Source organism: Myotis davidii, unplaced genomic scaffold, assembly GCF_000327345.1.
Source record: "Myotis davidii unplaced genomic scaffold, ASM32734v1 scaffold130, whole genome shotgun sequence".
Taxonomy (NCBI): domain Eukaryota; kingdom Metazoa; phylum Chordata; class Mammalia; order Chiroptera; family Vespertilionidae; genus Myotis; species Myotis davidii.
In genome coordinates, this window is record NW_006285040.1 from 6,424,097 (window position 1) to 6,446,599 (window position 22,503).

The window sequence follows — 22,503 nt, forward strand, 5'->3', positions numbered from 1 at the left end:
GAGGCCTTTGGGAGGTTCTTTTGTTCTCCTTTCACATTTGCAGCGAAGAAAACTTGAGAAAATCCAATTCTGGCTGGATCTTAAATACCTTTTATCCTTTCATGAAGTAATGGTAGTTTTAAAAATATATTAAAAATTAGCTGTCCTAGGACCAGGTGTCTTTTTGAAAAGCAAAGGAATACAAATGCTTATGTGAAGGATGAAGTGAGAATCAGTCCACGAAAAATTTGAGGAGGTTTGCTTTGTTTTTAAGACTGCATGTTCTTTGGTTTCTCCTTCACTTTTGGAAATCTGGATTAGATGTAATTAAGTAACTGTTTGAAAACGTGATATAGGTATGTAAGTGCCTCCTCATTTGTGGGTGCTCTTGCTAACATGCGAGAGTGCCTCTGCCACACAGCAGCCATCACAGCCACCACTTCTTGTCACTGGTGATGCGCAGTCAGTCCTGCCACTTATTGAAAGGCACAGGGACAAGGGGTGCAGATACTGAGGAGGTGGTAGCGGGGGAGGGGAGGCAGCTTGTCCTGTACTGGCTTTATCTGAATCATTTATCCAGATAACAGTGCAATCACAAGCAGAATTATTTTTTAAAATACATGACCTGTACGTTATATTTTTGGATAATCCAGTAAGCTTAAAAACACCCACCTGTTATATAAGAAACTCTTTAATAGTCGTTGCCTCTTGGGAGGGGAATTGGGGCCAGTGGTAGGAGGGAGATTTTGTTATCATTGTGTATCCACTTTGGGAACTTTGGGCATTTGTACCATGAATATTTATGTTCTATATTCTAAAAAAGAAAAGGAAAAAAGTCCCTCTAAGCATCCCATCTCCTGACAGGATGCTTGGCTTCCCACCCTGCACCCCATCTGCAAACCCTTTCCCATCCCTCCCCCCAGTTTCTTTTACTTTTGAGAAAAACACTTTCTGAATTCATTGACTTTTTTGCCTCGTCTCTAATTTTGTACTCCCTACCCCTTTCACGAATGTCACCGAAGATTTCTTACCGTGAAATGCAATAACTTCCTCTGAAACCCTGTTTGACCTTTCTGGGTCAGGGACTTGCTCTCTCCTCCCAGCCTCCCTGACCATTGCCTCCTGATCCATGTTGACCTCTCATCTCTGCCGTGACTCCACCTTTTTCACTCTGTACCGTTGTTCTGAGCAAGTTTTTTTAAAACTCTTTGGTGAAATCATCTATGTCAGCAGATGCGACCTCACTCCTCAGCTCTACGCCTGTATGTTTACTGGCCCACTAGGCATGTTTAGTTCTCAATTCCGTGGGCACCTCAAAATCAAAATAGCCTGAACTTATTGTCCATTCTGTCACCATCCAAATTCCCATTTTTCCCACTTGCTGTATTTTATTACTTGGAGCACCCAAGCCAGAAACCTGGGAATTATCCTAAATTTCCCCTCCACCTCGCAAGGGTTCCAGGTTGCCTTGCTGTAACATGCAAATATTGGCTCTGTTTTTATCACACCCTTTCGTTTTTTCAAATAAACTCTAAATTGGGCCTCATTCCAGATGGACTTGGGAGAAATGTTATGCATATGAATGTTCTGTCCTTATTAAAAGTAGTGGGGACCATTTTAATTATTCCTCCACTTTGAGGATTGAGGATTTTGTTTATGAATCCACAGAACCTCATTCCAGGGGCATTTCTGCATTTGAGACATGAGCTTAGTTTTTATTTAAAACTAAGTTGGCAATTATATAACTTCACAGAGTTTATGGTTTATTTATTTATTGCTACCTATGTTGTTGTATTTTGCTTGATTTCCTATTCAGTCATGAAAAAAAATACATACAGTTAAGAACTGGATTTGTGAGCGTCTCTTTTTTATTGGGAGTTGATTTGCCCACGGTCAGTATTTTTCCTGTTTTTGGTGTCCATTTGGGGCCGACAAGTTTGTAGTACTTCAGTGCCATCACCCTGGTTATCCATGGTCATGGGTGATATACTAGTAGAAGTAGGTGATGGCACTAAGATTTCTATGGACTTATATTTTGTAGTTTTAATTAATTGAGATTTAAAGCAACCCTCCAAAAATAGTTACAAAGGGATATTCTTTGTTTTATGTGTTAACAATAATTTGACTGTTTACTTGAATTTTTGTTACCTGTGGCTATCACCTGAAGAATGTGTGGTCAGTGATTGACGTTTTCTCCCTTTTTTTCTCTCTCAGTGCAATGAAACTTCATTCTTTTTTGAAGCTCGGAGTAAAACTGCTTGCAAGCATCTTTGGAAGTGTAGTGTAGAACATCATACATTTTTTAGGTATGTTAATGTGAAAGTTTTGTTGATTGTTCTAATAAGTGAAAATTGCATTTGTTTTTATAACAAGAATTCTCTTCTATCTACATTAGAAATTTAGAAGTTTTTCTCTTTTTTTTCAGTCACCTAATTCTCTTGATCACATTAATAGAAATAGATATATATGCACAGACATGCATACACACATACATGCACACACAGATATCTTCTTTGCTCACATTATAAGAAAGGCCAAGGACAATTTTTATTTGTTTATGTAAAAAGTACAGCTTTGGTATTCGTGGAAAGTAAGTATTCTGCCGTGGACATACTAAATTTGAAATGCCTTTTAGTCATCTGAATGGAGACGTTGGATGTATAAGGCTTACTGGAAAGACCAAGGTTGGCCATGTAAATTTAGTTAGTATTTAAGCAAAGTTGACTGGATGAGGTCACCTTTGAGAAAAGTGAAAAGAGAGAAGCAGGAAGCCAAGGACTGGGCTGTGGGACCCTGCCAGCATTTAGAGCAGAGGTCCTCAAACTTTTTAAACAGGGGGCCAGTTCACTGACCCTCAGACATTCCACACATGCGCACTGCGGGCCTGGGACGAGTCGGCTGCTAAGCAGGACAGGCAGCGGCGGCAAAAACACCCGGAGGGCCGGATAAATATTTTCAGCGGGCCACATGTGGCCCGCGGGCCGTAGTTTGAGGACCCCTGATTTAGAGGACTGGAAGAGCCAGCCATGGATTATGAGAAGGAGTAACCTGGAAAGTGTGTAAGGAAATGGAAGATGAAGGAGGAAAATGTCCTCTTCTCTGTTGAATTTTCTCTGTTGCATGCTGTGCTCCTGGAAGGTCAAGTGGGGGTGGAGAATTGACCGTTGTATTGTGGGGATACTTTTTGTTTATTTCACATCTTTATGGTATAAAGATAACACTAAATTTTGTCAAGTAATACATTCAGCTGTATTTGTGTTTTTAAATTTAAAACTAGATTCATTCTTCCCCTTACTCCTATTTGGTTTGCATGGAGCAGTTTCCCCAAATAGCATGATATTGGAGACGTATTCTAATCAAATGACCAGTGTCCTTTATTTAGCTTGTATTAGGGCAGGGATGTTTCCCAGAAAGCCTGAGACATTACCTCTCGGTCAGGGGCCTGGGTGGAACAGCTCCCCATGGAAGTGTCTGTTGAAGGTACCCTGGAGTGGGAAGTGCTGGACTATAGTACAAAGGAGACTGAACCACTCCTCAGAGACGATTAACTGCTGTGAAGGCCTTGGCTTGAGTAAATCAACCTAGTGACAAAGTTCTCAAGATTATTTAAGCAGAGAAAGTAATATGATTTACAACTAAAGCTTTTAAGGGCAATGATGTCTTCAGAAAGTATGAGTATTTCAACATTATAGAAATATATAAATTCCTAGAGTGTGTTCGTGTTTCAACAGTTAGCTTATAATAACATTATTATTTTCTGCCAATGTGTAGGACAAATAAGATATGTTGACTCTCTGTTAATGTGTTGTATGATTATATTTTCTACGTAGCTTTTGCTCAAATGTTGCAAAAGTATCTGTATTTCTGAGTCTTAATTTAATTTTATTTTAAAAATTCATTAGAATGCCAGAAAACGAATCAAATTCACTGTCAAGAAAACTCAGCAAGTTTGGATCCATGAGTTATAAGCACCGGTATAGGTAAATATCATTTTTTTCCTTGGGGTGTGTATATGTAAATACATAAATATTTAATTCAGCTGTTCATATACAAGCACATTAAAGTTTTTTTTTCTTATTTTTGTACAGTACCAGTGAATTTTATTAGCATAATAGTTTATTAAAACTTTTTTGACAAAAATGATTTTCCTAGCTTAATTATATTTAATGTCTATATTAGCTCTGTTAAGTTTGGAACTTTTAGAATGTACTAGAGTTTGTCTTCTGAAATGTATTTTGATGGACATATCACTTACTTGTAATTATGTTGTGATTATGAGATAATAGATATTTTGAATAGTAGCTGATTGGTGTTCTTAGGACATTCAGTTGATCCCCTGTTGTAATACAATGTATACTTTATATTGTGGATCAAATCATATTTTCTGCAGCATAAAGCCTACATGTAGTGAGGCTAGCAATTATGTCTAAAATTTATTGAGCAGTATTAAGTGCCATGTATTGTGCTAAATATTTTCCATTTATTATTTCATTTAATCATCACAGTCTTCTTAATATTATTCTCATTAATATGTGAGGAAACTAAGGCTCAGCAAGGCCAAGTCACTTCTCCAGGTAACCCAGCTAGAAGCAGTAAAGTGGGGTTCACACCCTGGCCTTCTAACTCCAGGGCCTGTGCTTCTGTCCATTAGGCAAAGTGTTAGCAAGTTGCAGGAAAAGCCTGGTTGTGATTGTCCTGCAGCCAGGAAGGTGCTTGTGTCTTTTTCAAGTGCCAGTATCAAAAGTGGGAGCTTTCTATGTTTTTTTAAAATATATTTTTATTTTTATTATTGATTTTAGGGAGGAAGGGAGAGGGAGAGAGAGATAGAAACATCAATGATGAGAGAGAATCATTGATTGGCTGCCTCCTGCAGCCACTAGGGATCAAGCCCGCAACCCGGGCATGTGCCCTTGACCGGAATCGAACCCGGGACTCTTCAGTCCACAGGCCAATGCTCTATCCACTGAGTAACACCAGTCAAGGCCAATCTGTGCTTCTCAATCCCTTCACCTTCTTCACCCATCCCCCAACCGCTCTCCTCTGGCAACCACCAGTATGTTCTCTGTATCTATGAGTCTTTCTGTTCATTTGTTTTTTTAGATTCCACGTATAATTGAAATTATATGGTATTTATCTTTCTCTGTCTGACTTATTTCACTCAACACAGTACCCCTGAGGTCCCTGCTTTCTGTGTTTTGAAAAATAATTTGTTTTGTTTCAACTCCTTCTGTTAATAGAGAGTGTGTGAAGTGCAAGACATGGTATTGGGTGCCTTAGAGATGCAAAGCTTCACCTCTGCCTTCAGAGAGCTACATCATTCTGGCAGTGAGGCTGGTCTGAGGCCCTGTAAAACCCAAGCACAGTGCAGACATGCAGCTCAGGAGGTGTGACACTGTTCTGTCAGCCCCACTGGAGACATCACTGAATGAAATGCTTACCTAGGAGACTTAAAAATAGAGCCAAGCTCTGGCCAGGTGGCTAAGTTGGCTGGAGCATTGTCCTGTGCGCCGACAGGTTGCAGGTTCGATTCCTGGTCAAGGCACATACCTACATTGCAGGTTCTATCCCTAGTTGGGATGCATATGAAAGGTAACTGGTTGATGTTTCTCTCTCCCTCTGTCTCCTTTTCTCTTTCTCTAAAAAATCAATAAAAGTATATCCTCCGGTGAGGATTAAAAATAAATAAATAAATAAATAAATAAAGCCAAGTCAAGTGTTTGTAGGACAATGGTATGCCAGATTTTAATTCCTCTCTTTCTTTTTTTGTTTTGTTTTGTTTTGTTAATCCTCACCTGAGGATATTTTTTCTATTGCTTTTCAGAGAGAGTGGAAGGGAGGGGGAGAGAAAAGAGAGAGGGAGAGGAACATAGATGTGAAGGGGTACATCAATTGGTTGCCTCCCACACTTGCCCCAATCGGGGATAGGGATTGAACCCACAACCCTGGTTCAATGAGTTTATCTTCTGAAATGTATTTTGATGGACATATCATTTACTCGTAATTATGTTGTGATTATGAGATAATAGATATTTTGAATAGTAGCTGATTGGTGTTCTTAGGACATTCAGTTGATCCCCTGTTGTAATACAATGTATACTTTATATTGTGGATCAAATCATATTTTCTGCAGCATAAAGCCTACATGTAGTGAGGCTAGCAATTATGTCTAAAATTTATTGAGCAGTATTAAGTGCCATGTATTGTGCTAAATGTTTTCCATTTATTATTTCTTTTAATCGTCACAGTCTTCTTAATATTCCTTGACCGGGAATTGAACATGAGACCCTGTGGTGTGTGGGCTGGTGCTCTAACCACTGAACACACCAGCCAGGGCTAATTCCTCTTTTATAACCCACATGTTTGGCCTTGAAGTTGAAACCAGAGATAATCAATAACAGAGTGATTAATAGTAAATGTTCACTGCATTCATTGTTACACATTATTCATTTGCATATTTGCTCATTTGATGACATATAAAACCTAAGTAATTATAAATGTTCTCGCTACTTGGTGTTCACTGATAACTAAAAATTTAACCTTTTGCTTATCAAGGTTCTTTCTCAGACAGTGATATAATTATCAGGAACTTAAGGGAAGAGTACCTACTTTATGTTGAGGTGAACAGCTAATCGTCACCATTTGGGCTGTTCTTCCATTTAGAGCATAAAGCACAGAGAAAATGTGTAACTCTTTCTCTGTGTTCCTATTATTAAAATTGCAATTATGCTGCTTAACATATGCTGTAGTTAGTTTCCACAAATTAACTAATACCTGATTTCTCAAATTTATTGAAATGCAAATGTTGTGGCTACTGGGAATTATTATTATTGGATTTTGCATATTAAATATCATTTCTTCCAAGAAAGTAATTAAAGGTAACCTTTGCAGAACTGGAAGCTCTGCTAAATCTGTTCTAATTTGGTGGCTGGTCTTAACTGCCTAGTCAGTTTTAATGAAACCCAAATCTCCGTCTCTGTCTGTAGGAAGCATAATGTTACTCCCTCCCTGGAAGAAGTGTGTTTCATTCCACTGCCCAGAGCTGGTCATGGGCAGGGATGGGTCTCGGACTCCTGGGTGGTCGCCAGCACCTGGACTGTTAATTGTCAAAAGAGGAAAAATACCCAGCCTTTAACAAACATCATATGCCTGCTTCACTCTTGAGATGTTCTGTAGACCTCATGGAACGAAGGCAGTGCTCTGGAAACACAGCTCCTTCCTTTACCGGCAGGCTTTTAGCGCATGAGGGGTAAAGAGCAGCATACATGCTGCAGGGTGCGAATGCAGGTGTGCCTGCATCTGTGTGTATAATTATGTGTAGACATTTACAGTGGTGCGTCTGTAGGTGTATGTGATGTAGGAAGACAGAGTTCTAGTCTTGATCCCTTTCGTGCATCTTTTGGCATGCTGAATATCAATGAGATTTCAATATTTTTTAGAAAAATTAGTCATTACTTAAGAAGGGAGAAATATTACACATTTGTAGTGATGTGTGACAGTCAATCAAAATTCCAGATTTTGTGAGGGATATCTGAGCTGAAATCCAACAATCTAATTCCTTTGTTTTATTATCAGAGACCAATAATCTGAAATAGAACTTGATCAAATCTTTGATTAAAATATTTCGTTATACACTGATATTTCTTTCCCTGGACCCCTTAGAAATTAACTTTGCATTTACCTGTTGTTAAGTTAGTAGGGGACTCCTTGTTTTGATGAATAAGTTGAGTAGAATTTATATTCCAGGAATGAGAATTGGGCCTGAGAAACACCCCCTGGGAACCCAGATGACCTTCTTGTAGGACTTAAATCTCATGAACTTTGCACATTTCTTTTTTTAAAAAAAAATGTATTTATTGATTTTAAAGAAAGAGGAAGAGAGAAGAAGAGGGGAAGAAAGGAGAAGAGATACATCAATTGGTTGCCTCCAGCACACTCCCTGACCTGGGATCGAACTCACAACCTGGGCATGTGCCCTGACTGGGACTCTCACTGGTGACCTTTTGGTGCATGGGATGATGCTCAACCAACTGAGCCACACTGGCCAGGGCTCCACATTTCTTAAAACCTGAAAGAGAACAAATTCTCATGAGAGCATCCTTTGTGTCAGGTGCTTGCACAGGTGTCACTTTATTTAATCACATAAAGTAAATATGGAATAGGCTTAGTGACTTGCCAAAGGAGGTTTCTCTTCATTTATACAGATGAGAAATTTGAGCCCCAAGCCCCAGAGTAAACTAACTGAACTAAAGGCCTTTATCAGTAAGTGGGATAGCTGGGATTTGAACCCGGGTGTCTCTGTTCTTGTTCTCTTTCCTCTACCCCTCACTTTGGGGCTGCAGGGCCACTCAGCATAGAATGGGAGTGTGTATGCCAGAGTGTGAGGAGGAAAGGAGTGGGTGATCATGGGAATAAATCTCTGCACTGTCTCTACAAAGAGCCACCATTTATCAAATACTGTCTGCTACAAGGAAATAGTAAGAATGCTGCACAATAATATTTCCACTCGGAAATAGTAAGAATAAGTAGACATATATTATCAATGTTGAAAATAAGGCTCTAGGAGATTTGAAAAATAACCTGTTGAAGATCATACAGTTGAGACAGAGCTATACTTGCAACTGCAGACCAATGGCTTAGTGTTCTCTTCCTCCTCCCACTGCCCGGCTGTGCCATGCTGACCAGCTGGAGGTCGGGAAACTTGTTCTAGTCTTAGGTCCTGTACAGCTGGTGGCAGATCAGAGTATGGGTCTGGACCATAGTTTAATTAATCTTGTGATATGATTTTGTCATGTCTCCGTTATTCCTAGAGAAAATGCGTGTGGAAAAATTGAATAAGTAAAATCTCATTATAAAATGTCTCAGGGGTCCACATGATAGGTTATATTTTTAGGGCAAATATTTTTTCTTCTATGCAATAAAGTACACAGTACCCAAGTCTTATAGCAAGGAAAGTCTGTTGGAAGTAGGTCTTATCTTCACACTCCATACTACTTGTAATAATGGAATTTTGCTCTCTATAGGGATTTTTGTTTTTAACTTTCCAGGAGAGAGATATTGCTGTTTGTGTTCGTGACCTTATTGACTACCTTTAAAAATAAAATAGTTAAATTTCAAGTGGAAAAAACCCAGTCTGTCACAGTTTGCTCCCCTCTCTCACCCCAGTTCTCATGAAGTATTGAACACTAGTACACTCATAGGTGGACCCCGGCATCTTCATTCATGGTAGCTCATATCAAGTTGTGTCCCCAATTATCCTGATGATAAGCCTCTTTTTATGGTTGTTTCAAGCATTAAAAAAAAATCTAATAAAGGTGGATGGAGTAGTGAGGAGGGGAAACTCTCACAGAAGCCTGTAGGAGGTAAATTTTGCTCTATAAGTCTCATTTGGGAGAGATTCACTGATATTTGTTCTGTAAATGTAGGATGAGTAGGATTTGGGGCCATTAAAAGGCTTTCTGGCTCTTCTTGAGGTGAATCAAACTAGATAAAAAGAAATGCATTTTTCCTTGTCCCTAATGATATTTACCTAAATGAAATTTTCACCTAAAATATTTAGGTGAAAGCTGGGGTCATTTATTGCCTCAAATTCAGCAGCTGTGGGATGAATTTTCAGTAGGATGAATGTTCACTGAAACCCAGCAAATGAAATTACACATTTCTCAGAGATTATTCCATCCCCAGAGAAAGCTTAGCCTCCTGAATCCTCACAGCACTTCAGGGAAGCAGCAATGTGCGTGGGGTTTCAGGCCTGTTTTAAATCTTTCTGGGCACCTGATCTAGTGCAGGTGGGGCGAGCATAATAAAAGGTTGATTGTGCCATAGCAGGGTGGAGAGTAGACTACACAGTGGTCCTGAGGGGATGCTGTACAACTTGCCATGGGGTGATGCCGATTCACGTAGAGTCATTGCCCTTATGCAATTCAGCCCAACGTAATTTCTTCATCATTTTGTTGTAGAGTCGGAAGGCAATCAGAATTCTCTATTGCTAGCCCATCATTCTGTTAAATCTAAACCTTAGTCCTCCTTTAATAAACCCCCATTTCCTGTTTCTTCTCCTAAAACACATTCCTTCTATCTAACCTAAATGTTTCCTATTAGAATTTAATACTACTTCCTTGGTTAATATTGCAATGTGAATCAGTTGGGAACCTATGTATGCTTACAGCTCCTGTGAGTGTGTGTTTTTTCTTCTTTCGATACTTTGCAGATATTCTGAATGAGCTGTTGTTTACTTTTGTGCTGTGTGGTTTTACTTGTATTAATCAAAATGTTGCATTTTCAAGTGGCAGGACAGCATTGCAAATGAGTCGAGATCTTTCTATTCAACTTCCCCGGCCAGATCAGAATGTGGCAAGAAGCCGAAGCAAGACTTACCCTAAGAGAATAGCACAGACACAGCCAGCTGGTAAGTCATGGATGTAAACATGCATTTCCTTCTAGGCTGGTGGTGTAAGATATACTTAGGTGGTGACTATAACCCAATAGTTCTTTTATTGTTAACTAGAGGCCCAATGCACGAAGATTCGTGCAAGAATAGGCCTTCCTTCCCCTGGCTGCTGGCACTGCCTTCCCTCCAGCCCGGAGCCACCTTTCCGCCTTCCCATGCTGCCCAGAGGCCCGGAGCAGCTGGGGCGGTGCGGAATGCCTGCATCGTCACCATGGCAACGACACAACTGTCCCACCCTGCCCCCCAGCCGTTCAGCACCTATGTATGCATATTAACCCGCCATCTTTGTTGGGTTAATTTGCATACTCCTGATTGGCTGGTGAGCATCACGAAGGTATGGTCAATTTGCATCTTTCTCTTTTATTAGTGCAGATACTGGAATTTTTAATTTGACCCTGAAAATATCTAAGCAGTCAGAAATTATTAATAAGTAGACAAGTAGTTAACTTAAGTCACCATACCCTGCCTAATGACTATACTTGCTTTTTGAAGAGATTAAAGTCTCAACCGAGTAATTTCCTGGTTGGGTGTGTCTGAGTTTGGAATTGAAGCAAACTTTTAGAAAAGTATTTATATACACACACGCAATTTATACAGAATTCAGTAGGTTTTTTGTTATTGTTGGTTTTTATTGTGAAAAATAATATACATATAGAAAATGTATAAAATATACATATATATGCACATACACACAAAAAATTTAACATAGCCTTCAAGCCAAGAAGTTCCTTTTATTTATCTGTTCACATCTTTACCATCCCCTTCTTTCCCAACCAGAAAAAAGACACCATCTGACTTTGTGATAATTATTTCCTTACTTTTTGTTAGAATTTTACTGCTTATGTAGGTTTCTCTGAGCAAACTAACTTATTTTGTCTATTTTTAACATTAGATGAATGAATCATTGTCTTCTTTCCATAAATGTTATGTGTAGTATATACTAAATGTATTCATTTTTCATGCTGTGAGTATTCTATTTATCACAATTTTGTTTATCCATTCTATTGATGGACATTTGGATTACTAATATTATTTGTTTTTAATGTAGACTACTTAATGAAACCACTTAATCAATCAGTTTTAGTCCCTGTTTGGTGTTCAGAGCTCATAGAATTTTACTGACTTGGTTGTGGCTTGTTTATAGATCACCCTTGTCTGACACTCTCCACAGACTTTTCACATATATTATCTCACTTGTGCCTCACAATAACCCTGTGAGGCAGGGCAAGACCCAAAGTATGTGCCCATTTTGCAGAGCAGGGAGAGATGGCTCAGCCGCTAGGTAGGGGTGGGGCTGGGATGAAAACCCAGGTCTCCTGGATCATTTTGCTGTGTAGCACTGTGTGAAGTGAATGGCATCTTTTTAAATGTTTTTATTGATTTCAGAGAGAGAGGAAGGGAGAGAGAGATAGAAACATCAATGATAAGAGAGAAACATTGATTAGCCACCTCCTGTACATCCCCCACTGGGCATCGAGCTCGAAACCCAGAACCCGGGCATGTGCCCTGCCTGGGAATTGAACCGTGACCTCCTGGTTGATAGGTTGACGCTCAACTCCTGAGGAAGTTAACCTCCAAACATTGAATGGCAATTTACATAGCACATGACATCTATTGTTTCATTTAACTCTCATGCCAGGGATATAAAGAAAGTGTTTGAGTTTTCTCCACTGCTGTTGGTTGTGAGAATGTCATGTGACTTACTGTTTCTAAAGCCAAATTAAATCTGATTGTAGGTTCCTTCCTCACACTAGGCTGGGAGGAAATGAAATTCTTTCTGATGGGTCCTTAGTGGCAAAAATTAGACATGATTTAATTTTGCAACAGATTACCTTGCCACATAAGTATTATCATTATCCCCATATGGGTGATGAGCAAACTGCAATTTAAAAAGGTAATTTGGCCAAGATTACTTAATAAGTACGTAGCTTAGGACAAAAATTATAGTCTTAATATTTAATGTCTTTATCTTCATCTTTTGTATTTATTTTTGTATACGAGAAGCCTTAAATCCCATTTAGATCAAGTTCAGTGTGGTATAATCAGTAAGCAAACTTTCAAATCTTGTGCTATTTCTGAAACGCCATGCCTCATGAAATTATTCCAAGACCCACTGAGAATATAAAAACATTCCCTGCTTTAAATCAACATTTCATTCCTCTTGAGATGCAGGAAGCATCACACATGCTTTTTTATAAACCTGTGCAGGTTGCTTCTTTTCTTCTCGTATGTTCTTATAGAAATATCGGCCATTGTATCTCTCTCTCTCTCTCTATCTCTCTCTCTCTCTCTCTCCCTCTCTCCCTCCCTTCGGAAGCCCAAATTCTAGAAGCTGATTAATTTAGGGACAAGGGGTTTGGGTTTTCTCATGGCTTATGCAGATCCAGTGAAATGCAGTTTTCACAGAGCCACCTGGGACTGTATTGAGCCCTCACATCTACCTTCCACCTCAAGTCCCACCGCCATGTATCCTATTAACCATACTCCCTCTTTGGTAGGGAATAAGAATGTGGCTAACGCATGGCCCAGGTCTTCTAGGACAGCCTCTCAGCATCAGTTGGCTCTTTTAAAACTGGAGCACATGTTATGCTTTGATTATTATAAAAATACATTCTTGCTTTGGAAAATTTGGGAAACTTGGAACCTTCCTATCTATAAAGTTTAAAAATGTTATATTCAATTCCATTCTCCTAGTACAAACACTATATTATATAGCCTCTAGTCATTTGTATATCTTTTCTGTAAAAGTTATATAGTAATATTTTACAACTTACTTTTCTTATCTAATATATTATGGATATGTTCTAATAAGTTTTTTAATGTTGTTACACAGCCCCATTTTAAGAGCTGTATATTTTCTCCTGCATAGATGTATAATGGACTTGACATAATTTATTCAGCCAATCTTTAGTTCTTGGATATTGAGGCTATTTCAAATTTAGGAAACTATAAATATAACTAAAGTAAATTTTCTTGTAGTAATATCTTTAAGCATTCATGCTAATTTATTATATACTAGAGGCCCGGTGCACGAAATTCATGCATGGGTGCAGTCCCTAAGCCTGGCTGGCAATTGAAGCACGAGCATCTGGCGTGGGAGGGCAGGTCCCAGCTGGCCTCTGGGCCCTGGGCAGCACCTGGGCTGCCGGGCCCCCGTGCGCCCCCCTCAGCCTGAGTAATGGTGCCCAAGTCCCCACGCAAAGATGCGGTGAACGGGGCCAGATGCCGCAGCCCGGGGCACAGCATGGGCCTCTGGGCCACCCAGCGGTGCCACACGGAAGCCGAGTGGGCAGTGTACTCTCTTCTGTACAACCTCACAGACTGGCTCCTGCACAAACCCACGGGGAGCCTGACCGGCCCCTGCGGTCCCAGTATCTGTGGCCCGGCTCACTTGGAAAAGGCCTTGCAGGTGCAGGACGGGCTCCTTGCAGGTGCCTGGCACCTGAGTGTGAAGGCTTCCCTGGCGCATGAGCTCTGGTGTCCCAGGGGAGGATAGCAAGGGGAGTGAGAGCAACCTCAGTGGATACCCCGCATTCTCACCGCACCTCTGTCCCCGTCACCCTCACCCCCAGGTAGCTGGTAAGAGGTCGTAGCCCCCAGCCTGGGCACCTTGGGAGGTTGTCTGTCGCCACCCACCTCTAGCTTCCAATCCCAGGGCCTGCCAACGGGGGGGAGGGACCCAGGAGGTTGGCCATCAACCCCTGAGGAGGAAGCTGGCATTCGGCCCCCCTGGGAAAGGGGCCATGTGTGCCGCCACCCACCCCTGCTTCCCCATCCCAGCCAGAGGCCCGGCCCCGATCAGGTGATGGGGCCTGCTGGCTGGCAAGAGGGACTGGGAGGTTGGCCAGCAGGCCCAATCCAGTGATTGGGGCCTGCGGGCCAGGGGCAGCTCCTACATTGAGCATCTGCCTCCTGGTGGTCAGTGCACATCATAGCGACTGGTCATTCCAGTCGTTCTAGTCTTAATGGTCACTTAGGCTTTTATATGTATAGATATCTTAAACCAGCAGTCGCCAACCTTTCAGACCTCATGGACCACCAGTGGTCCGTGGGCCATCAGTTGGTGACTGCTGTCTTAAACAATGGTGTATTTTCATCTTTAAAAGAGGATTAAATAATACTGTGTTTAACAACTAAGATTTTCTGTGCGTATATTTCACTTTGAATTGAATTACTTCCAGCCTAACTTTTTAGGCCTGGAAGTAATTCAAACTGTGATGTGTTTTGGGGACCCAGAGAGAACCTCCCCTTGACAGTGCGTGATTGGGTGGGGATGGATCATTTAGCAGATATTAATGATGCAGTGTTATGGTTGCTGTCACGTATATATGGAGGATGTTGTGAAGGATGGACAAATGTTATTCTGTTCCTTTAAATGTCACATTTTCTCTTTCCTCTAATTCACATGTATTCTGCTGTGAGCCTCATTTGAATCCAGCTGGCAGAGACCCAACCTCAGCCATCTCCTACTCCTCAGGTCATGGTTGGGTTCTAACTTGGAGCAGAATATTTGAAGGGGGCCCTCTTGTCTTCAACTATGTCAGTCACTACTGTGCTCCTTGTCCCAGCCCACCAGGCCCCATGAGGGTGGGCAGTTCTATGTGAAGCTGGGACCCTGGGGGGTGGGGGGAGAAAAGGGTCCTTTGGTGAGCCTCTCAGCTTAGGCTTGTCAACCATTGGTTGTTGGTGCCAACTCAGTGTTGACAGGAATCCCCAATTTGGGGTGCGGTGAAGAAGGAAACTGCAAATAGCTCAATTATGATACAGCACGGCTGTGGAATAGCTCAATAGTGTTATAGCTCAATTATGAAACAGCTTGGCTGTGAAACAGCACATCTCCGAGGTGGCCCTCACTCTGCTCTGCCCTCACTCTGCTCTGCCTGGGTCCAGTAAGATACCTTCAGTGTTTCAGCTCCAGCCTAGGAAATGCAGTCTCTAGTCTTCAGTGAAAAGGGAAAGTGCCTTTTCCAAGCTAGAGGGAAATTGACTTATATAGAGAGATCTCTGGTCCCTGATTGGTTTGTAGTCATGCAAATGAGGACTCCAAATCCTCATAAAATGTCCTGATTGGTCAGAATGGAGCTGCTCTGATTGATCGGTGATGGTACTGATAGGGACCGAGCTGTGTGGCTCTAATTGGATGGGGCAGGGGTAGGTAGTGTGGGGAGCCTCAGTCCTAATGGTTGAAATACAATTCCAGGAACTCCTTTACAAAGGCTGACTCAGATGGCAGGAACACAGTACAGGCAGGCAGTTCAGCGCAGGCTTCTCCCTGAAGGGCGGTTTGCGTGAGAGACCCCTGTGTAGAAAAGGCTGCTGGGCTCTGTTTTTAAAATTTGAGCCCAGTTAACCACCAAAAGCCCTTCTTAGTAGGAATCTTCTTTCTCAGGGTCCACACCTATTAACCAGAAATAGCTGTTGTGTGACCAAAGACCAGTTGTAGCAGAGCAAGTAATTGTCTCAGTGAAGGTGAAATTGGAAAGGGAATTTGACTTAAGACAAAATAATACAAAACAGAAGAACCTATACAGTTGTAGGTCTAGTAAATCAATCATTAGCTATCTATATTGGAATATTATCTAAAGCCAATGAATGATGTTTAGGATTAAGCCTGCCTAGAGAGACCATACTCCCAGTCCCCTTGTAAGACTTTCCTGTGGAAGGAAGGTGAGGGGATGAAATGCTGTGAGGGATTGATCTGCGGGTCATTAGGTCCCTGTAGCCCTAAGGCCTCTGCCCCCTTCCCCACCCTCTAGACAGCCCCTCCTTCCCTGTCCGTTCATCCTTTCACACTGTGTAAGCTTTAGAGCAGCCCCCTGTTCCTGGGACTCATTCATGGGTAGCTGAGCAGGAAAGAAACAATAGCTTTCTTTTTTTAATTGTAACAATTAAAAAAGTAGAAAGCAGATTTCAAGACTTAGAAAAAGTTTCTTTATTAGATTGTACTGTACTTGGTGAACATGGAGTTATGGTTTAAATAGAAGATAGATTTCTTTTGACTGTAATAAGTCTAGCTTTTAATTTGCATAGATGGCATTCTGCTGTTATTCTCTCTAAAATAAAATTTTTTGAACTACACTTTCAGGAGTTATTGGCATACATTCTCACCTCTCATTTAACATTTATGTATAATAAAAAGCCAGTTGTGCTAGAAAGGAGACTTTTGCATTTTGTTAGTTTATATCATTAATTTCTAGTGCATGACTTGTAACTCTAGAGGACATTCTTTTATTTCTTCTGAAGTTAAAGAAACTCAGTCAGACTTGATGACTGCTCCCCTTAAGCTGCTACTCAGTTCTCTGCAAATTAAAAAAACCCTTTGTTTCACCTCTCAATCTAAACATAAATTCTTTATTTAAAAAGAGGAGATGGTAGCCCTGGCCTGGTAGCTCAGTTGGTTGGAGCATTGTCCCTATACGCCAAGGTTGTGAGTTCAATCTCCAACCTTGGCAACACTATGAGGAAGTACATTCCAGAACCCAGAGCCCTGCACCCAGCCGAGGAGTTCAGTACCAGGGCAGGCGGCCAGAGAATTCTTGCAAATCTGAATCCCAACCCTCACCCCCACCCTCAAAGCAATCAATAAAATTAACCCTGGCCAGTGTGGCTCAGTTGGTTGAGCATAGTCTCATGCACCAAAATTCACCAGTTCCATTCCGGTCGGGGCACATGCCTGGTTTTCAGGCTAAATCCCTAGTAGGGGGCATGCAGGAGGCAGCCAATCCATGTTTCTTTCTCTCCCCTGCTCAGGATATAGAGCACAGGCACTTGTACACACGCTGGTACCATTCACACACGGAGAGAGACATCACCCCCTTTAGCAGTCATTGCCTTCTCACAGGGGTGGAGGTCCAGGTAGTTCTGCCAGCAGTTCCTGGTCGTGTTCTGGTTGGGGAAGCAGCTGTCAAAAGGAACAGTCCGGTGGTTCTTGATTTTGATCTTGATGTCTTCTGCATGTTGCTGATTCCTAAAGATGCCCCTGAAGGCGCTCACAACTCAGAGACTCCTCAGCAAAGAGACTTCTCCGTCTCTGAATGGCTCCTTAGGAGCTTGGGGGGAAAGCCCGAGGTGAGATGAGATGGCAGGAAAGAAAGTGCATATTTGTACAGCCCTTTCTCTGACAAGGTCTGGGCAACTCATGTGGGTTCTTGTCAGAGGGGAGTCTCTGCTATAAGTAAGCAGTAAGGATGTGATATTTGGCTATCGTTCATAGTTAGGTGTAAGAAAAGTAATGGGTAAAGCTATTTGCCATGGATAAGCAGTGCTATGCTTATGTGATGCAGCATTTGAAGTTCTTAAAATATCACACTGGTGAATAGCTGTCTTCGGACAACTGAAAAGCAAAGTCGGGAGACATTTTGGCATTCCCACTTGGAATATGTGGAAGGTGCTGGAACACAGTGCCTCAGGGGTCATGAGAATGACTCCGATGAGGATGGTTGGTGCGGGTCTGCGAGCAGACAGCTCTGCTCAGGCCAAGCCCACTGTTTCTGTGCAGGTGCGTGGACCTGGTGTCCTCAGATCTCCCAGCGTTTTAAGGGAAGCAAGGATTTGGGTATTGGTGTAAATTGACCAGAATTTTAAGTATGGGCAGTTAATTTCCTTTTAAAGAAAGTCTCTGTATGCTAAACTGAACATTCCCGAGGGCCAGATATGGCTTGAGGACTGCCTCTGCAGTGTGATCGCTGTTCCACGTGCCTTGGGGTCACCTTGGGGTTCTCCCACATGTTCTGCGAGCATTTCTAAGTAGGATTCAACACTGCATGACTCCCCAGCACGAGCTCTTTGTGGTTAGTAGGTCAGTTGCCCAGCTCCAGGGGATGACGGTGCCACACAGCTCTGGACCCTGTAGGCAATGATGCACATGTGGGTAGCTGACCCTCTGGGTGACCTGGGGTGGGTGCAGCCAAAAGCAGGAGAGACAGAAATGCTCTGATGTAGTGAAGTTTTACTTGATGTAGTGTCAGCTCTGGGCTGCTGAGAAATCATAATGTCAAGAGAGTATTAGTAATAATCATACTGAGTACCACTTCTGACTGGTACCTTGTGGTATGTGGGATGTCAGCAGAAGCTCACCTTGGCTTGTGGCAATTAGAAATATATTTTTAAACATGTTTCTTAGGCAGACAAAAGGCAGGCTACGTGGGTAGAGACTGGCATGTCAGATCAATACAGTGTGCTCTGGTGAGCTACACGTGATAAATCCAGGTTCAGCCTGGAGTACGTGTCCTAACTGTGGATTATGAAGTCACTTAACCAGCCTCAGCCTCCATGTTTACATCTGTCAAATGAGGGTATGATCCCCGCTCACGGGAGATGTCATGAGAATAGTGTCTGAAATGGGCAGAGTATGGTGCTAACCACATGCAGATGCTTGGGACACTTTAGTTTCCTTCTCCTCAACTAAGAGGAAGCCAGCCTTCTTTTACACAGTGTGGGCCAGTCTCTGAGTCCACCTGTCAGTCTCGGAATTAAATTTACCATAGAGTATCAACCTCACATACAAAGGATACTATAATATATGGAGGCAATATGGCCTTAGAGAGCTATGGGTGGAGAGAGTTATTCAAGTACAGGGAATGGGGGCATAACAAGGAAAATGAGTACCCCTGCTTCATTTTAGAAGATTCAGTATAAGCAAGATATGAGGGAAGTGAGCAAGTCAGAGCACCCTCTATATCTAAGCTCTGCTGGCAGATCTCTGAGCCACCCCCCACCCCAAGACAGCTGCTGGCAGGTGATTTTAGCAGCCCAGAATGTGACTACTTCTCAGGGCAGGCTTTAGTTCACCGTTTTCTCTGATTTTCACAAACACCCACTCCCTCACTCCGCCATGCTGATGCTCACTCTGTTTAGTCCCGTGGGGATAGTCTGTGGCTGTGAATGGGAAACAATGAACTCCTCACAGTGCGTTCATAATAATGATGCGATTGCGTGAGAGTTTAAAGCTCACAGAGTTCATCATTCCTTCTTCCAGGTAAGGTGGTTTGCACTATCCGAAGTAATTAGCTGCTGTGTCTGCATTTTTTGTGTGAAGCAGACAATGGAAACAGAAGACAAAGGCAGGGCAGAGCTGAAAGGGCTTGGAGAGGGGAAGCAGAGTTGTTGAATGGAGGAGTAAGCAGAAGCCAGGGCTCGGGTCAGGGATTTCACAAGTGAAATCCTAACCTCACTTCTCCAGCATGAGCAGACCTGTTGCTGTGTTTGTCACCACAGAGATGGCAAACTACCCAAACATTTGAATTTGTGTCAGTCTGATTCTACGGTCCCACAATGTCTGCCCTAAAAGGCCAGGTCCCCGGAGAAGCTCCACAGGTGGAAGAATGTTGATAACTAACAGTTACTGAGCATCACGGTGTGCCTGGCACTGTGCTGGGCACCCCACAGATAGTTATCTCACTCATTTCTTTAGAAGATGCCATGCCTCTCAATGTACAGGTGAAAAGACAGAGGCTGGCACTTGTCCAGGGCCCCAGAGCTGGAATTTTAACTCAGATCAATTAGAGTGTACAATGTCAACAAGAAAAAAAAAAACAACTGTGATAAATTTGTATGTGTGATATGGAATGATTTTCAGTATAGAGTATAAGCAAGGCAAAAAAAAAAAGTGTTGCAGCATGTAATACACTCCCGTTATATAAGAAGACAAAAGTTTGAAATGGGAGGATATGCATACATATATAATCTACTGAGATATGGTGCAAATCTGTGATTCTACTGTCTCTTCACCCTTACTGTACAATTCCAGCTGAGGAGTCTTAAATTGCCTCTGGGCGGATTATATAAGCCTTTGCACATGGCATAGTGCGAGGAAAACAATAGTTGTACCTGATTTGAGTAGAAGCTGGAAACCTTTTATTATTTTGCTTTTTTTTTAAAAAAAATCATCACTTCAGAAGTCTTATCGACTTACAAAAAATATCTTCCCAGATTATAAAATGCATTTTTGTCATCGGAAATATACAATATTTTCCATACAAAAGTAAAGCAGGTTCTTTAAAACTCCAGTTCAAGTGACACTCTTATTGGTACATTGAATGAAATTAACTGCGACAACCTTTGCATCAATACAGCTTTTCAAATTGTTCTTTTAGTCCAAATTAACCAGATGCATCTGGGTTTTTTCCTTGTTGGTTAAATTCATTGTTAGTCATTAGTGCTGTCCTGCTGGGAATGGATAAAAAGGGGCCTTTCAGGTTGGTTTTGTGTGTCTATGTCTTTGCCTTTGACTTCTGTGCCACAGTAACTGTAGAACCTGATTGGCTCCACCCTTCCTTTGTGGTGTCATTTCATGGTTCTGCCATAAAATAAAGGTTCTGCCTTGATTTTACTAACCATTTAGGCAATTTCCCTGCCTCCTCACCCCACTTTCTTCTTTATAGACAGGGGTTCGAGAGTTTGCCCATGACCTATTGCAGTTTCTCTTTTGAGGTAGATCTCTGAGGCAGATGGCATCGGAGGATTCCACACCTTTGTTTTACTGTCAGATTCGGGATTCATGGGGGTGATTCCTCTGCCAGCATTTCCTTCAGATGTTGAGAAACGTGGGATTAATTTCTGTGGTTCTGCCTTCTTTACTTATTGGTATCAGTGTGAAAACTGGAGTTCCTGGGGTTCAAGGTTATTCTGGTAGGTGTAGGGAGAGGAGGTGAAACAAGGAAGAGAGGAGGGAATTACTTTCATTGTGGAGTAGGTACCCTGGGTTGGCACTTTGAACTATGCACTATGCTGATCTTGGGACCAAGAGTCCTATAGAGGTGACAGGACAGCCCTCTGTAATGGTGGCCTTGCCTCCTCCCTTCTCTCCTGGCATGAGAGTTTAGACCAAATGAGGAAAACACCCACAGAAGCTGGAATTGGAACCCAGAGGATGAGCCCCTCATCTGGGGAGAGGTGTGCCTTATAGGGATGCTATTGCAAGAATACTTCTGCTATTATAAAAAGCTGGTTTGCAAAGAATAGACTCACTGTGACAAACACTAAAGGACCATGCAGCACTGAGAGGAGGATGGGGGAGAAGACCCAGGTAGCCATGACTTCTAGTCTGAGATCCTACTGTGTCTTTAAGATGAATCCCTAAGTTAAGCTGCTTTCCTTGCAACTAAACAGTGAATCCTTTTGGGAAGCCCCTGAGGAAGGTGGATGGTATTCTCATTTCACTCCTAAAGAAACTGAAGCTCAGAAACATTAAATACTTATTCAAGGTTACACAGCTAGTAAGAACAGCGTCAGGATTCAAACCCAGGTCTTTAGAAGAAACATGTTTGGAAAGCAAATGGAAGATAAAAAAGGTGAAAGGCTGCCTGCCCTAGCCCGTTTGGATGCCCTAGTTCTCACTATAGAGCGTCAGCCTGTGGACTGAAGGGTCCCAGGTTCGATTCCAGTCAAGGGCACATGCTTGAGTTGTGGGCTTGATCCCCAGTAGGGGAGCGTGCAGGAGGCAGCGGATCAGTGATTCTCTCTCATCATTGATGTTTCTATCTCTCTCTCCTCCCTTCCTCTCTGAAATCAATAAAAAATATATATATTTTTAAAAGGTGAAAGGCCTAGAATTATTTGAAAATACCCGTCCTCTGCTTTTCTCATTATTATGAGATGTGTTTACTCTGCTAGATCTGCTTGTTTCTGCAGGGATGCTTAAGCAGACAGTTCATTCTGCTCATTTACAGAAGACCAACAGTGTTAATTGCAAGGAGCCTTAGGTGCAGCACAGCGGGTGTATGTTTGTTCAAGGATGTTTTCCTTTGTCAACACTCTTCTCTTCGGCCTTATAGATGATGTTTATTTTCATCCTGTAAAAGACTTATTAATTGTGGCAACCCTGGTTAGATTTTCCTCTAAAAAGTTAATGTTTCCACTCTTCCTAGGAGTGTGTAGCATTCCATGCATAGCTACCAAAATTAGAAAAGCAAGGAGGCTAAAGGCCTATTGTATATCTGAGTTAACTATCATCGTTTTAGTGAGTTGCCAGGAGTGTCACTTTTTCTCCCCCTTCTCATTCAACAAAAATTTATTGAACTCCTCTTTTGCTTAAGACCTGTGGCATTGTGATTTATAAGAAATCTGTGTTTGGTCTT

At 41.9% G+C, this 22,503-nt stretch overlaps 1 protein-coding gene across 2 annotated transcripts in view; it reads left to right on the forward strand.

Annotated features, from left to right (window-relative positions):
- The window catches only part of EPB41L4A (erythrocyte membrane protein band 4.1 like 4A), a 210,253-nt gene that overhangs the window by 142,133 nt on the left and 45,617 nt on the right, over positions 1 to 22,503 (forward strand). For both annotated transcript variants that reach the window (XM_006755289.2, XM_006755290.2), the window contains exons 11-13: positions 2,194 to 2,285; positions 3,882 to 3,959; positions 10,263 to 10,384. In XM_006755289.2, coding sequence (XP_006755352.1) covers positions 2,194 to 2,285; positions 3,882 to 3,959; positions 10,263 to 10,384 — 292 coding nt within the window. The remainder of the gene's footprint in view (positions 1 to 2,193; positions 2,286 to 3,881; positions 3,960 to 10,262; positions 10,385 to 22,503) is intronic.